Genomic DNA, 13,037 nt, shown 5'->3' with positions numbered 1-13,037 from the left:
ATCGCTCACGTAATGCCAATCAGGGATGAGTGAGGCTGGTCACTCATCTTAAATGTCAGGACCAACTTGCCTAACCCCGGGCTCCTACGCTCCTCATGGGGCGACACAGGATTGGATGATGGATGGATGGATGTCGCCGGAAATTATGGCCAAAACTGGGACTTACCTTCCCTTTCGCTATTTCTATTCTTAACCATGTAGTCCAGTCCCTGGCCACACTCACGTGATCAATAGCATCTGCCTGGTTGTGGTTGCGGCTGTAGGGATAGAACGCTCCCAGCTGCATCCAACGCTGACACAGCTCCTCCGTTGTGTCCCCAAAGAATCCACAGATGTCCGCACCCACGTAAGGCAGCCCGAACAGGTTGAACTCCAGCATACCTGAGCACAGCACGACGATACCTTAGATTAATGCCTATCGACTGCATGATTCATTGGGGCAGACTATAAATATAATTACATAGTCTCAATCTTTCTCTAGAAAACGACCTGCAACCGTGAATGTTATAACTAGGTCCCAAACTGCAGAGTTTTGGAGCGAATGTGAATGTGGTAATAATGGGAGATCTGAATGCTAGAGTGGGAAATGTAGCAGTTGAAGGCGTAGTTGGTATGCATGGTGTGCCTGGAAGAAATGAAAATGGGGACGAGTGATAGCGATGTGTGTTGAGCGAGAGATGGTGATTGGGAATACGCTGTTTAAGAAGAAAGATATTTATAAGTATACATGGGTGAGACAGGAGGGTGGAAGGGTTGTTGACAGAGCTTTGATGGACTATGTGGTTGTGTCTAGGAATGTAATAGGAAGATTGTTGGATGTGAGAGTTCTGAGAGGGAAGGGTGGAGGTATGTCTGACCACTACCTGGTGGAGGGAAAGTTAAGAGTAGGTAAGAGATGGGTGAGAGCTAGGAGGGTTAGGTGTGGCAGGGAGGTTTTTGAAAGTGAGTGAGTTGGATAAAAGAGAAAAAAAGATAGAGTATCAGGAGAAATTGAAAGATGAGTGGAACGCAGTGAAAGATAGGGAAAATGGCAGCATGGAGGAGGAATGGCAGTTGTTTAAGAGTGCTGTGGTGGGGCATGCAGAAGAGGTGTGTGGTGTGAGACGTGTGGGTGGTGGTGTAAGAAAAGGAAGTGAATGGTGGTGCGAGGAAGTAAGTATGGCTGTGGCTGAGAAGAGACATGCATATGAAGTGTGGCTGCAGAGGAAGGATGAGATGTCATATGAAAGGTATAAGGAAAAGAGGAATAGAGCGAGAAGGACTGTGCATGATGCTAAAGTGGCAGCAGATGAGAGGTGGGGTAGGCGGCTGACAGAGAATTTTCCACAGAATAAGAAAATGTTTTGGAAGGAGGTGAAAAGGGTGCGAAAGGGAGAGTCTGGAAAGGAGGAACGAGTAAAAGCAGAGGATGGAAGGATGTTAATTGAGATGGATGCAGTAAGGAAGAGATGGGCAAAGTATTTTGAAAGATTGTTAAATGTAGAGGAGGAAAGGGTGGCTGAGATTGTGGCGGATGGAAGGGTGCAAGGAATAAATGTGTTGGGAGAGTTGAATGATTCTTTGATCACGAAGGAGGAAGTGGAGAAGGCAGTAAAGGAGATGAAAACAGGGAAAGCTGCAGGTATGGATGGGTGTGCTGTGGAATGCCTGAAGGGTGGTGGAGTTACTATTGTTGACTGGTTAGTAAGACTGTTGAATGTGTGCTTTGAGAAAGGTATGGTGCCAATTGACTGGGCAAGTGCTTGTGTGGTCCCGTTGTATAAAGGCGAGGGTGATAAGTATGAATGTACTAGCTTTAGGGGTATAAGTCTGTTGAGTGTTGTAGGTAAGGTGTATGGTAGAGTGTTAATTATGAGAGTCAGAGAGGGTACAGAGGGAGTGATTGGTGATGAGCAGTGTGGCTTTAGGAGAGGGAGGGGATGCGTTGATCAGGTGTTTGCTGTGAGACAAGTGTGTGAAAAGTATTTAGCGAAAGGCAAGGATGTGTTTTGGGCATTTATGGATTTAGAGAAAGCGTATGATACAATTGATAGGGAGGCTTTGTGGACGGTTTTAAGATTGTATGGACTTGATGGTAGGTTACTAAAAGGGGTGAAAAGTTTTTATGTAAATAGTAGAGCGTGTGTAAGAGTAGGAAATGCTGTGAGTGATTGGTTTCCTGTGAGAGTGGGGCTGCGACAGGGATGTGTGATGTTGCCTTGGTTGTTTAATATTTACATGGATGGTGTTGTAAGGGAGGTGAATGCAAGAGTTTTAGGTGGAGGTCTGAGTCTGGTGAATGTTGATGGTGGAGAGTGGAATCTGAAGCAGCTGATGTTTGCAGATGATACTGCACTGGTGACTGATTCAGAGGAGAGATTGAGACAGTTGGTAGAGGAGTCTGGAAGGGTGTGTGAAAGGAGGAAATTGAAAGTAAATGAAAATAAGAGTAAAGTGATGAAGTGTACGAGGTTGATAGATGGTAGGGGGATGAATATAGTTTTGAATGGTGAGTTGCTTGAGGAGGTAGATTGTTTTAAATATCTAGGGTCACATGTTGCTGTGGATGGAAGAATAGATGCAGAAGTGAAGTTTAGAATAAATGAAGTACGAAAGGTGCTGGGAGGAATGAAAAAGTGTTTAAATGTCGTTCGCTTGGAATGGATGTAAAGAGAAGGCTGTATGAGGTTGTTGTGGTACCGACTGCGTTATATGGGGCTGAAACATGGAATATGGGTGTAGCAGAGAGGAAAAGTTTGAATGTAATGGAGATGAGGTGTCTGAGTATGTGTGGAGTGACGCGTATGGATCGGGTGCGAAATGATGAAGTGCGAAGAACTGGAGTTGTTCGGGAGATGGCTGGTGGAGTTGAACAGAGGGTGTTGCAATGGTTTGGGCAAATGGAGAGAATGGATAATGAGCGATTGGTGAAAAAGATAAATAGATCTGATGTGAGAGGTGTAAGGCTGAGAGGAAGACCACGAATAGGATGGATGGACAGTGTGAAGAGAGTGCTGGATGCGAGAGGGATGTCTGTTGAGCAAGGAAGAGTGGCTGTGCGTGACAGAAATAAATGGAGAGAAATTGTGAATGAATAAGTGATGACGCAGCCCTGTAGGGATATTCTCCCGCATTTGGTCTGATCAGCTAGTCAGGTCAGGTGCGGGTAAGGGGATGGGTCTGTTATGATGTGGCAGGGGTAACCCAGTTCTGCTGTCGGGCCCTGCTGCGGATGTCACTGATTGCATTGCGCAGTTGACCCTTGTGCGGTGTGGTGCGGTGAGGATCTGTCCGTTTTCCCCTTTGGGGCTAAGATGCGAATGAATGTGTTTGAATGGATGAGTAACTGGGGAGTGTGTCGTCCTGTCTCGGTTACCTCCCTTTCCTTGGGGGAAGCAGCCTAGGTATATAGATAGATAGATAGATAGTTCTTACTACCACAAGACGATTTGTATTTTGAATTGCTGAGCACCCTAGTATGATGAGAGCATTAGTGGAAATCACATCCAGCCCATTCAGTTCAAAATCTCTCTACTGGGATGAATGCATCACTTAGAGATGTTAAGAATAAGATAAATGGTACGTCATGGGTATAAAGAGGTTAACCCATTCATTACACTAGTGTCTCTCTCATTTTAATCAGACTACCATCAAGTAAAAGAAAAGGATATCTAATAGAGTCAGGGGGTTACTAAACGCTATATCAGAAACCAGCCCAGTTGAAAAAAAATCCCCTGAAGTCAACAAATTCAGATTGAGATGACACAGCTTTAATAATAAAGACGTCTTCCGGTTGAAAAGGTTAATATATGGCGTAGGAATGATCCTGAAATAGAACAGAAAAGCACAAAAGCAAGAAGACTTTGAACAGAACGCCGAGTGAAAAGGATCATACATCGTTCAGACATCGTTTAAACCTTGAACATTCTCGGCTCTTCACAGGCCAACCACGCGCTAAGATATGTTTCCTTATCCCAAGACTTTTTTTTTTTTTTTTTTTTTTTTTTTAAATGCTAGGCAGAAGGAACCAACGGCCAGGAACCGTGACTCATTGTTTCTGCTCACCCTCTACTCAACCCCTGGCTGGTGAGAAATGTCGTCACAACGAAAGAAGACCTGTTATCTCGAGTTAAGATGGCAGTTCGAAGCACGGTCAGGCTGTAAGAACGGCAATTCATGATGACACTGATACTGATACCTATACAGTTTAGGCAAGTTTCATACGTCGTTGTGGCTTGGACTTCAGCCTAGGAAGGGGTAGAAGATGTGCGGAAACTTTGGCTCAGGATTGTACATGTAAGATACTAACCAATGACAGACTTCCTGAGGTCTTCCCAGCGAGCAGTGTTGTCCCCCAGCCAGTGGCCTGCCCAGCGTCCACTGCTCGGGAAGGTGGACCGACTCACCACCAGACCGCGCCGACCAGTCACATTTTGAAGCGCTCTGGACCCACAAAAACGAAACAACTGAAGAATAAGAGTTAGATTTATCCCTATTGACTGTGCTTTGGTTATATAGGAGATAAAGTCATTTTTACTAAGACCCAGTCTACCAATATATGCGACCCAGAACAGTTGAATATACGTTTACGTCCAGGTTTCCATTTAGATCGAAATTATACATATGTTACAGGGAACTTGTGTAAACTATGATTTCATGAAATCTCTAGGTAAATCGTGAAATGAGTTTAAATTAGTTTTGGTGAATTAAGTTTAGGTTAATTTCGGCTGCGGATAGGTTAGGCTAGGATAATCTAGGTTAAGTTTAGGTTAGATTAGGCTAGGTTAGTTAGGTTAGGTTAAGTTACGTTAATTTAGATGAACTCATAACACAGCCTAACTTAGCATTCATCTAAATTAACCTAACCAAACCTAACCTAACTAACCTAGCCAAACATTACAGAAATTTAACCTAGATTGTCCCAGCCTAACCTAACGGCAACCTAAATTTATCCAACCTTAATTAACCTGTCCTAATTTAAACTCATTTCACGAATTCCCTGGGGATCAAGGTGTTCGTAAAGTCCCTGAATTTTATTTTATTTTATTTTTTTTTTATTCGAGGAAGAAGGAACCAAAGGCCACGAGCCCGGAATAACAGTTCCCTCCAAGAGAAAAACAAAATGCCAGAGAGAGCCAAATTCAGGATCCGATCATTTCGAGATGCCTGGACACACCGCGTTTGAAAGACTGGAGATCATAGGCAGCAGGAAATACAGACAAAATCATTATGGATAGAATGATGCGGTTTTTTGCATAATATGGAGTACGCAATGGAGTTTTCTTTTATGAGTTACAAAAGCTCAATGTGGGCTCCTTTGTGGCCCTCAGCACATCCAACAGACGATCTATTTCTTGCCATGCGACTCTCAGCATATCATCGGTGACCTGACATAGGGCTTCCGTTATCCGTTCACGAAGGATGTCGATGTTTGTGCCAGGTGTTTGGTAGCCTTCATCTTTTACAAACCCCCAAAGGAAGAAATCTAAAGGGGGTAACATCAGGAGACCGAGGTGGCCACAATCGGCTCATCTGCCTGGAAACTTCCCGTTAAGCAATTGGCATACATCTAAACTCCAGTGAAATCCAGCGAGCTAAACTCCACATTGAAGTTGTGTAACTCATGTAAGAAAACTCTATTGTATACTTCATATTATGCTAAAAACCGCCTCTATCCCTATTGGTTTTGGTTAGATAAATATTTAAAACCGTTCCAGGACTTTATGAAAACCTTGTATAATATAGATAGATAGATGTAGATATATATACTCGTATATACATAGATAGATAGATAGATAGATAGATATAAACAGATAGATTGATGGAAAGACAGACTGATAAATAAAATAAACAGGGATATACTCGTAGATGATAAATAAATAAATAAATAAATAAACAAATAAATAAATATAGATATAAATATACATTAAATCATCATAAGCTGAGTAACATCGTATGCCAGCGCAAAAATGGCATGACAGAGAAGAAGAGAGAGATATGTATCACGCCTTCATTATGATGGGCCTCTCATCACCTGTGCCATTCAAGTAGCCCCTGCATATGCATCTCCATTTAGGCCAATTCCAGTCCATTAACGGCCTTGTAGTTTCAGTAAGGTCCATTTAGGTCCACTTAGACTAATTAGGATAATTTAGGTCTAATTAGGTCCTTAACATCATTCAGGCTGAGTTGTAATTATGCCGATTCAGGTTCAGATGGACCCATTCAGGATCTGCACATCTAGTCGAGGCCAGTCATATCAGTTCAGGATATACGACATTAGAGGAGAATTGGATGGTGTGGATGGCGTAGAGCTGGGGAGATGCCATGGATGGGGTGGTGGTGGCTGGTGGGGACGTGCCGGAAAGGTATGCTGTAGACTGGTGGCGTAGGTAGCCCGCGTATCGACAGCGAGGAAGCAAAAATGTGACTAGGGTTAGCAGATAGGACTGGGAGGAGTGGACTAAGATGGGAATGGATGGAGCATCAGATCAAGGCGAATATTCTCTGTTTATAATGAATAATGGAAGAGGGTGACAGTAATGGTGAAGAGGTTTAAGTCACAGATCTCCCACAGAAGCTTAATGTGGTAAGACTAGAAAAGGGGTAGTGAGGCTGGAGAGGTGTGGCCAAGATGGGCTGGCGGTGATGGTCGAGTGATGGAACATGGCCGGGACTATAGCCTGTGAAGATGAGCGTTGTAGGCTGGCCAGTAAGGGCGTGCCTGTGGTATAACTTTGAATTTTCTAGCAGAATAAAAAGAAGAACAAGCAAGTAAGCACGCATCGTTCTCATATATGTGGCGTCTCAAATCAGCAGAGAGAAATTCTGTGTTGTTTGTGGATTTAAATAATAATAATAATAATAATAATAATAATAAATTTATTCAATACAATGCAGTAAATAAAACATTTCATTCTCACTAAATCCAGGTGATTCTATTTACAAAGCAGATATCATAAACAGTCGCCACGTAACTAAAACAGCGTTCACTGTGTGTGCCGGACGCTCCAAGAGGAATTACTAAACGAAACAGAGACATATATTTCATATACCTGTTTGTCATTAATTAGGAAGGATTAGGGGAAGGAGAGAGTGAGGGTGAGGAACAGTTAATGTTTCTCCATTAACACACACACACACACACACACACACACACACACACACACACACACACACACGGGGGGGGGGAGATTAGATTAGCCTGGTATGAGATGTCAGAGGTCAAGCTTAAAAAAAATAAATAAATAAAAAGCATTACCATTTGTTTGTGTCAATTTAATTGTGTTTTTAGTTGTAACGTCCGCCAACGAAGTTGGAGGAGGTTATGTATTCACCTATGTTTGTCTGTTTATTTGTTTGTCCACACGATATCTCCAGAAGTTCTCAATGAATTTCAGTGAAACTTTGTGGAAGGGTGGGCCATGGGCCAAAAAAGATTTGATTAAATTTGGGGCGGATCCGGATCCTGTGTATCCCGCGAAATATGAGTTCTCAGTTAATTTCAATGAAATTTTGTAGAACGGTGGGCCATAGGCCAAGAAAGAATTTATTAAATTTGGGGGCGGATCCGGATCCGGCATTGACGGAGGTATGCGCTCTCTGATTGCTTTCTAGTTTGTTTTTGTTTTTTGCGACGTACACAATGTATTTTTTACATCCTACGTACCTGGAGGCTCTATACACAATGGTCACATCAGAGATCTAGAAATAAGATCGCAGAAACTGCAGTGGTGCTGCCGAGGTTTGGCCTCACTGACAGGTAAGGGGCTGGTTGGCGTATGATACAAACGGCCTAAAAAGAGACCTCAAAAGAACTCTTGTCAGCTTTCGGCTGGCATGATCATCTCATCATCGCCTAGCATCCAGTTAGATACAGGGAAGATTGCTGAAGCCGCCTTCGAGGTTCTAGTCTAACTAAGTTCTTTCCTGTGTACAGCGAGTGACTCAGAGACCACAGCGTTCCTAGGCCGGCCCCTGCCGCTAGCAGGATCCGCTAAGAAGATATACAGTACCTACATGAAGATGTGAATTATCCATTACCATTACCACGCCAAATTAATTTAATAAATACATGATGATAGGAGGAGGATTTGTTGTGGCCAAGATTGAAAAACCTGTGGCAATGTGTGATGTAACCATGTGTTGTGATGCACTGTGTGGTGAGACAGTGTGCTTTATGATCTTACTATGCGGTGTGTGGTGTAGTTCATATGTTGCGCTAGTGTGCAGTGTACCAGTGTGAGGTATGGTAATGTGTGTGTGGCAGTATGAGTGTGGTAGCGTTTGTTGTGGTTGTGTGTGATGTGGCAGTGTGACGTGTGGCGGTGTGTGGAGGGGTGCTGTGTGGTATGACAGCGTGAGATGTGGCAGTATGTGTTGCGGCAGAGATAAGTGTATCAGTATATGATGTGGCTGTGTGAAATGAAACAGTAAAATTTCGTTGTATGTGTGGTGTGACTGGGTGTGGTATGGCAGTGTGTGGTGTGGCACCGTGAGATGTGGCAATGTGAAGTAGGATAGTGTGGGGTGTGACCATGTGAGGTGTCGTAGCTCTATGAGCTGTAACAGTATATGGTGTGACAGTGTGAGTTGTGGCAGTGTGATTTTTTGGCAGTGTGTGGTGTAGCGCTAAGGTAATATGAGTTGTGGCAGTGTGGTGTGACTGATTGAGGCGTGGCTGTATGAGATTAACCAAGTGTGATGTGGCAATGTGTGGTGTGACGTACTGTGTGGAAGTGTGGGATGTAGCAGAATGAGGTGTGGCAGTGTGGTGGTTAGGTAGTGTTTGGTATGTTTGTGTGAAGTTAGCAGCTGTAGTGTGGCAGTATGGAGTGTGCCAGTCAATAATGTGGCAGTTTTTGGTGTGAAAGTGTGTTGTTCGAAGTGTGAAGTGCGGTTGTGTAAGGTGTGGCGCTGTGAGGTGGGGGAGTCTATGATTTGACTGAGATGTGACTGAATGATGTTAGAGTGAGGTGTGGCAGTGTCCAATGTGGCAGTGTGTGGTGTGGCAGTGTGATTTGCAGAAATGTGAAGTGTGGAAATCTGTTGTGGCAGTGTGATATTGTGACGCAGTGTGGCAGTGTGAGAAATGGCTGTGTGACGTGTGACAGTGTGTGGTGTGCTAGTGTGTGGTGCCAGTGTTTAGTATGACAGTATATGGGGTGGCAGTGTGAGGTGTGGTAGTGTATGATGTGGCAGTGTTTAGTATGACAGTATATGGGGTGGCAGTGTGAGATGTAGTGGTATGTGGTGCGGCAGTGTATATGGTGTGGTAGTGTGCGATGTGGCAGTGCGTAGTGTGACAGTCTAAAATGTGGCAGTAGATGATGTGGCAAGGCAATGTGTTGTGCGTGTAGCAGCAGTGTGTGGTGTGGAAGTGTGAAGTGTGGCTGTGTGAGGTGTTGCAGTCTGAGATGTGGTTATGCGTGGTTTGGAAGTGTGTGGTGTTGGTTGCTTGTGTGTGGTGATAGTAACAGCGGTGAGGTAAGTCGGACTGAAATGCATTGGGTTTATAAGGTGTGGTATTGCGAGGTGTGGTACTGCAATGTGTGACAGTGTGAAGTACAGCAGAGTAAGGTTTGTGTGAGATACAGCAGTGTCTTGCAGAGCACACTGACTTTTTGACTGTTTGCCATAGAAAATGAGAGAGAGAGAGAGAGAGAGAGAGAGAGAGAGAGAGAGAGAGAGAGAGAGAGAGAGAGAGAATCCGGTCTGGTATTCATAGAGCCTCTTGAAAAATTCTTACCATAATCAAGTCTCTATAACAACTCAGTGTTATCAGAAATCGTTTTGTTTGTTGTATTTCGTCAGTTCACTATTTATTTTAGTTTGAATAACAAGTGTCCGTACAATAAGTTGTATTAGTGAAGACAAAGGAATAAACAAGGAATCGTATGCATAACAGAAGTACAAGAATAAGAATTCTATTTGGCTGCGAACTGTTTGGTAGTTACAGTATGAGGGAAAACGTGAGAATATACAAGTAATCTTCTATACAACTTAATCTAAAGAATTCTCACTCCACTTTGTTTGACAGGTGGCTGCTGGCTGTGTAAGTGAAGCTATGTATATGTTACAGGGAATTTGTGTAACCAGTGATTTCATGAAGTCCCTACTGAATTCGTGAAACGAGTTTAAATGGGTTAATTAAGGTTAGGTTAATTTAGGCTGCTGTTAGGTTAGGCTGGAGTAATCTGGGTTAAGTTTAGGTTAGGTTAGGTTAATTTAGATAACTGCTAAGTTAAGTTAAGCGTACATCTAAATTAGCCTAACCAAACCCAACTAACCTAGCCTAACCTAAATTTGACCTAGATTACCCCAGCCTAATCCTGCCCGCAGCCTAAATTAACCTAACGTTAATTAACCCATCACAATTTAAACTCATTTCACGAACTCACTGGGAACTTCATAAAATCACTGGTTACACAACTTCCCTACAACATTTACACAGCTAATGGTACACATAATATAACCTCAAGGAAATCGTAAATATTAGCCCTGTACTTACCGCAGTGTAGGTGGAGTCTGAGACCATCCATACAAGTTGTGGACATCGTAGTGAAGAAGCTCTCTCTCCTCACCCTGCCTCGCTACCATACACAGAGTCTTGTCGGAGAGTCTGAGGGGAGAGGAAACAAGCGGATGAGGGAGGGAGTGGGCGAGGGAGGAAAAGGGAAGAAAGGAGAACAGTTGTTGTGAGATGCTGCTGGAGACCTGAGAGAGAGAGAGAGAGAGAGAGAGAGAGAGAGAGACAGACAGACAGACAGACAGACAGACACAGACAGACACAGACAGCCAGACAGACAGACAGAGACAAAGACAGAGACAGAGAGAGAGAGCCAGACAGACAGAGGGAGAGGGAGTGGAGGGGGTACATTTTAATGCAAAGTTCTGTGATGGATGCTGCAATTAACAGGCTGGAGCATGACCGATGGAGTCTCTACCTAATGTTTTTTTCCTTAGTTCTTATTTGTTTCCTCTTTCGCTTGCCTCTTTTGGCCGTGTAAATATGCTGATGTCTTTTGTATTTCATTGTTACTACCGTCAAATCACCATCATATAAATACAGTGAAGAGTCAGTAATTTCGCTACGATGACGCTACTGAAAGAACCCGCGTCTAATTTCCGGGCCGACATGATTGTTGGACAAGAGGTGTTACCCCCTTATCTCAGTTTTCCTATCAATAACCCACAGTTGGGGACCGACAGCGAAGTATCACATGCGGGTTGTGTTGCAGGGGAATATTTAACACAATCTTTTTATCCACCCTTATGATCCTCGTGCACTAAATAGGCATTGCTTTAACCTTTCATCTTCCCATTCTCAAGTTTCATTCATTCCCTCCTTCCATCGGGTCTTCTTCAACTCATTCATCTTAAGCATGTCTGTTGTTTTATTTTTGCTGCCAGCAAAAGAATTTATTCAATATAAGGATGATTGCCTGTGGTGATGGGGTGTCTCTGAATATGAGAGTTCCTTCGTAGTCTGAAACTCTAAACAAAACTACCGTGCATCAAGATTCAGTCCTGAGTCAATTGTTGTTCAGCTCAGCCCTCTAAGCATTGTTGAGAATGTTTTGAAGTGGGTTACTTTAGAAAGTGTTACATGCTGATGATTTAGTTTAGTTACTGAACAGAGAAGGCCAGAGAGAAGTTTGAAAGGTGGAGGAATGGAACGGAAGCAAAGGGACTGAAAGCTTAAACTGATAAAACTAAGGTCATAGTCAGCAGATGTGAAGGACGTAATATCGTAAAATCAGTTGTGTTGTCCAGTGTTGTGAACAAAAAGGAAGTTGAGGAGACCGGTATCCTATGTAATACAAAGTCGCCGGACCCACACAAGATGGAGTGGTGTTCGAGACAGACTGCAGGATGTGAAAAATTTTCAGCGTGCGATCTGTAGAGGTATCCGGCCTGTGGACGATAGGATGGAAAGTGTCGATTATGGAGACATCCACGTGAACTGCGTGGAGAAGCGTTGTTATATAAGGGACATACTGGGAGTGGAAAGAGCAGTAGAGGACAGCTCCACTGCCAGAATAAGAAATTGATGTAAGGTTTTTAGAGAAATGCTGCATCTCCTTTCTTAACAAGGGTTCTCTTTTTTGTACATGTGTGACCAGAAATATGCTGTACGGCACTGAGACTTGGCATGTGAACACAGAGGATAATGCAGACTGAAACACACAGGTATGTGAATGTAGCGATGGATGAGCAACATCTCAAGGAGTGGGAGAACTGTGAATAATGTGTTGCAAGACAGATTGGCAAAAGAAATATCATAAAGGTAATTTGAACCTAAAGGATAAGATAGTTTATACCTTGATCTCGACACTTTGAGAGAAGAGGAGGACGACCGACTCAAGAAAGTCCCTGATGTGAATCTGGAAGGAACAGTGCCAGGAGGCAGAGTGAGAATGAAGTGAAATCCTGCGTTTGTATTTCTGGATTAGAGACAGAAGCTAGGAAATTAATTAAGACCGCAACACATGGACAGCTGCCACTGGGTGAAGCGATATACACGTGGTCTATCGATTCTCAGCACAGGGCAGTAGCACGAGTAATATGAAGAAACTCGTCATACCAGTGAAGGGAGACAACCTTTTCAGTACAGTGAGGACTACTGTAACTCATTCTTGATATCACCTGATTTTTTTTTCCAGGGAAGAAGAGGATTTCCAAAGTGACGTTGATTAGCAATGAAGTTTAGTGCTGAACCCCTCATTACCAGATGTCTCTCCTCAGCTGAATAAAATCGTCTGGCAACAGTGAGAATAATTACACAACAGACGCCACCATACTGAAAGGGTTAAAATCTGCCTGGACTAAAATTATAGCCGCCAAGAGAGCGAGCGCTGAGTCACTAATTACTGGAACGACTTAATTAACCAGGAGTAAATTAGCTTTATTGTGTTGGCAGGCAATATTGGACAATTATATGCACCGGGGAATTTGGCCTTTTCTCTCTACGAAGTTTATCCATTTGTCTATCGTCATCTGTGTCTATCTATCTATCTATCTGTCTAATTATCTTTCTGTCTGTCTGTGTGTTTGTT

The 13,037-nt window shown here is 43.3% G+C and overlaps 1 protein-coding gene across 1 annotated transcript in view; it reads right to left on the bottom strand.

Annotated features, from left to right (window-relative positions):
• LOC145401961 (maltase-glucoamylase-like) overlaps positions 1-13,037 on the bottom strand; it is a 234,475-nt gene that overhangs the window by 179,137 nt on the left and 42,301 nt on the right. Inside the window, exons 12-14 of the mRNA XM_080274065.1 lie at positions 10,490-10,600; positions 4,289-4,422; positions 224-381 (exon numbers count right to left, since the gene is read on the bottom strand). Of these exons, the coding sequence (XP_080130191.1) occupies positions 224-381; positions 4,289-4,422; positions 10,490-10,600 (403 nt within the window). The remainder of the gene's footprint in view (positions 1-223; positions 382-4,288; positions 4,423-10,489; positions 10,601-13,037) is intronic.

Source organism: Coenobita brevimanus, chromosome 57, assembly GCF_032717465.1.
Source record: "Coenobita brevimanus isolate Jiangsu-jjx chromosome 57, ASM3271746v2, whole genome shotgun sequence".
Classification (NCBI taxonomy): domain Eukaryota; kingdom Metazoa; phylum Arthropoda; class Malacostraca; order Decapoda; family Coenobitidae; genus Coenobita; species Coenobita brevimanus.
The sequence above is the reverse complement of the archived record's forward strand: the minus strand, read 5'-3'. Positions and strand labels throughout refer to the sequence as shown.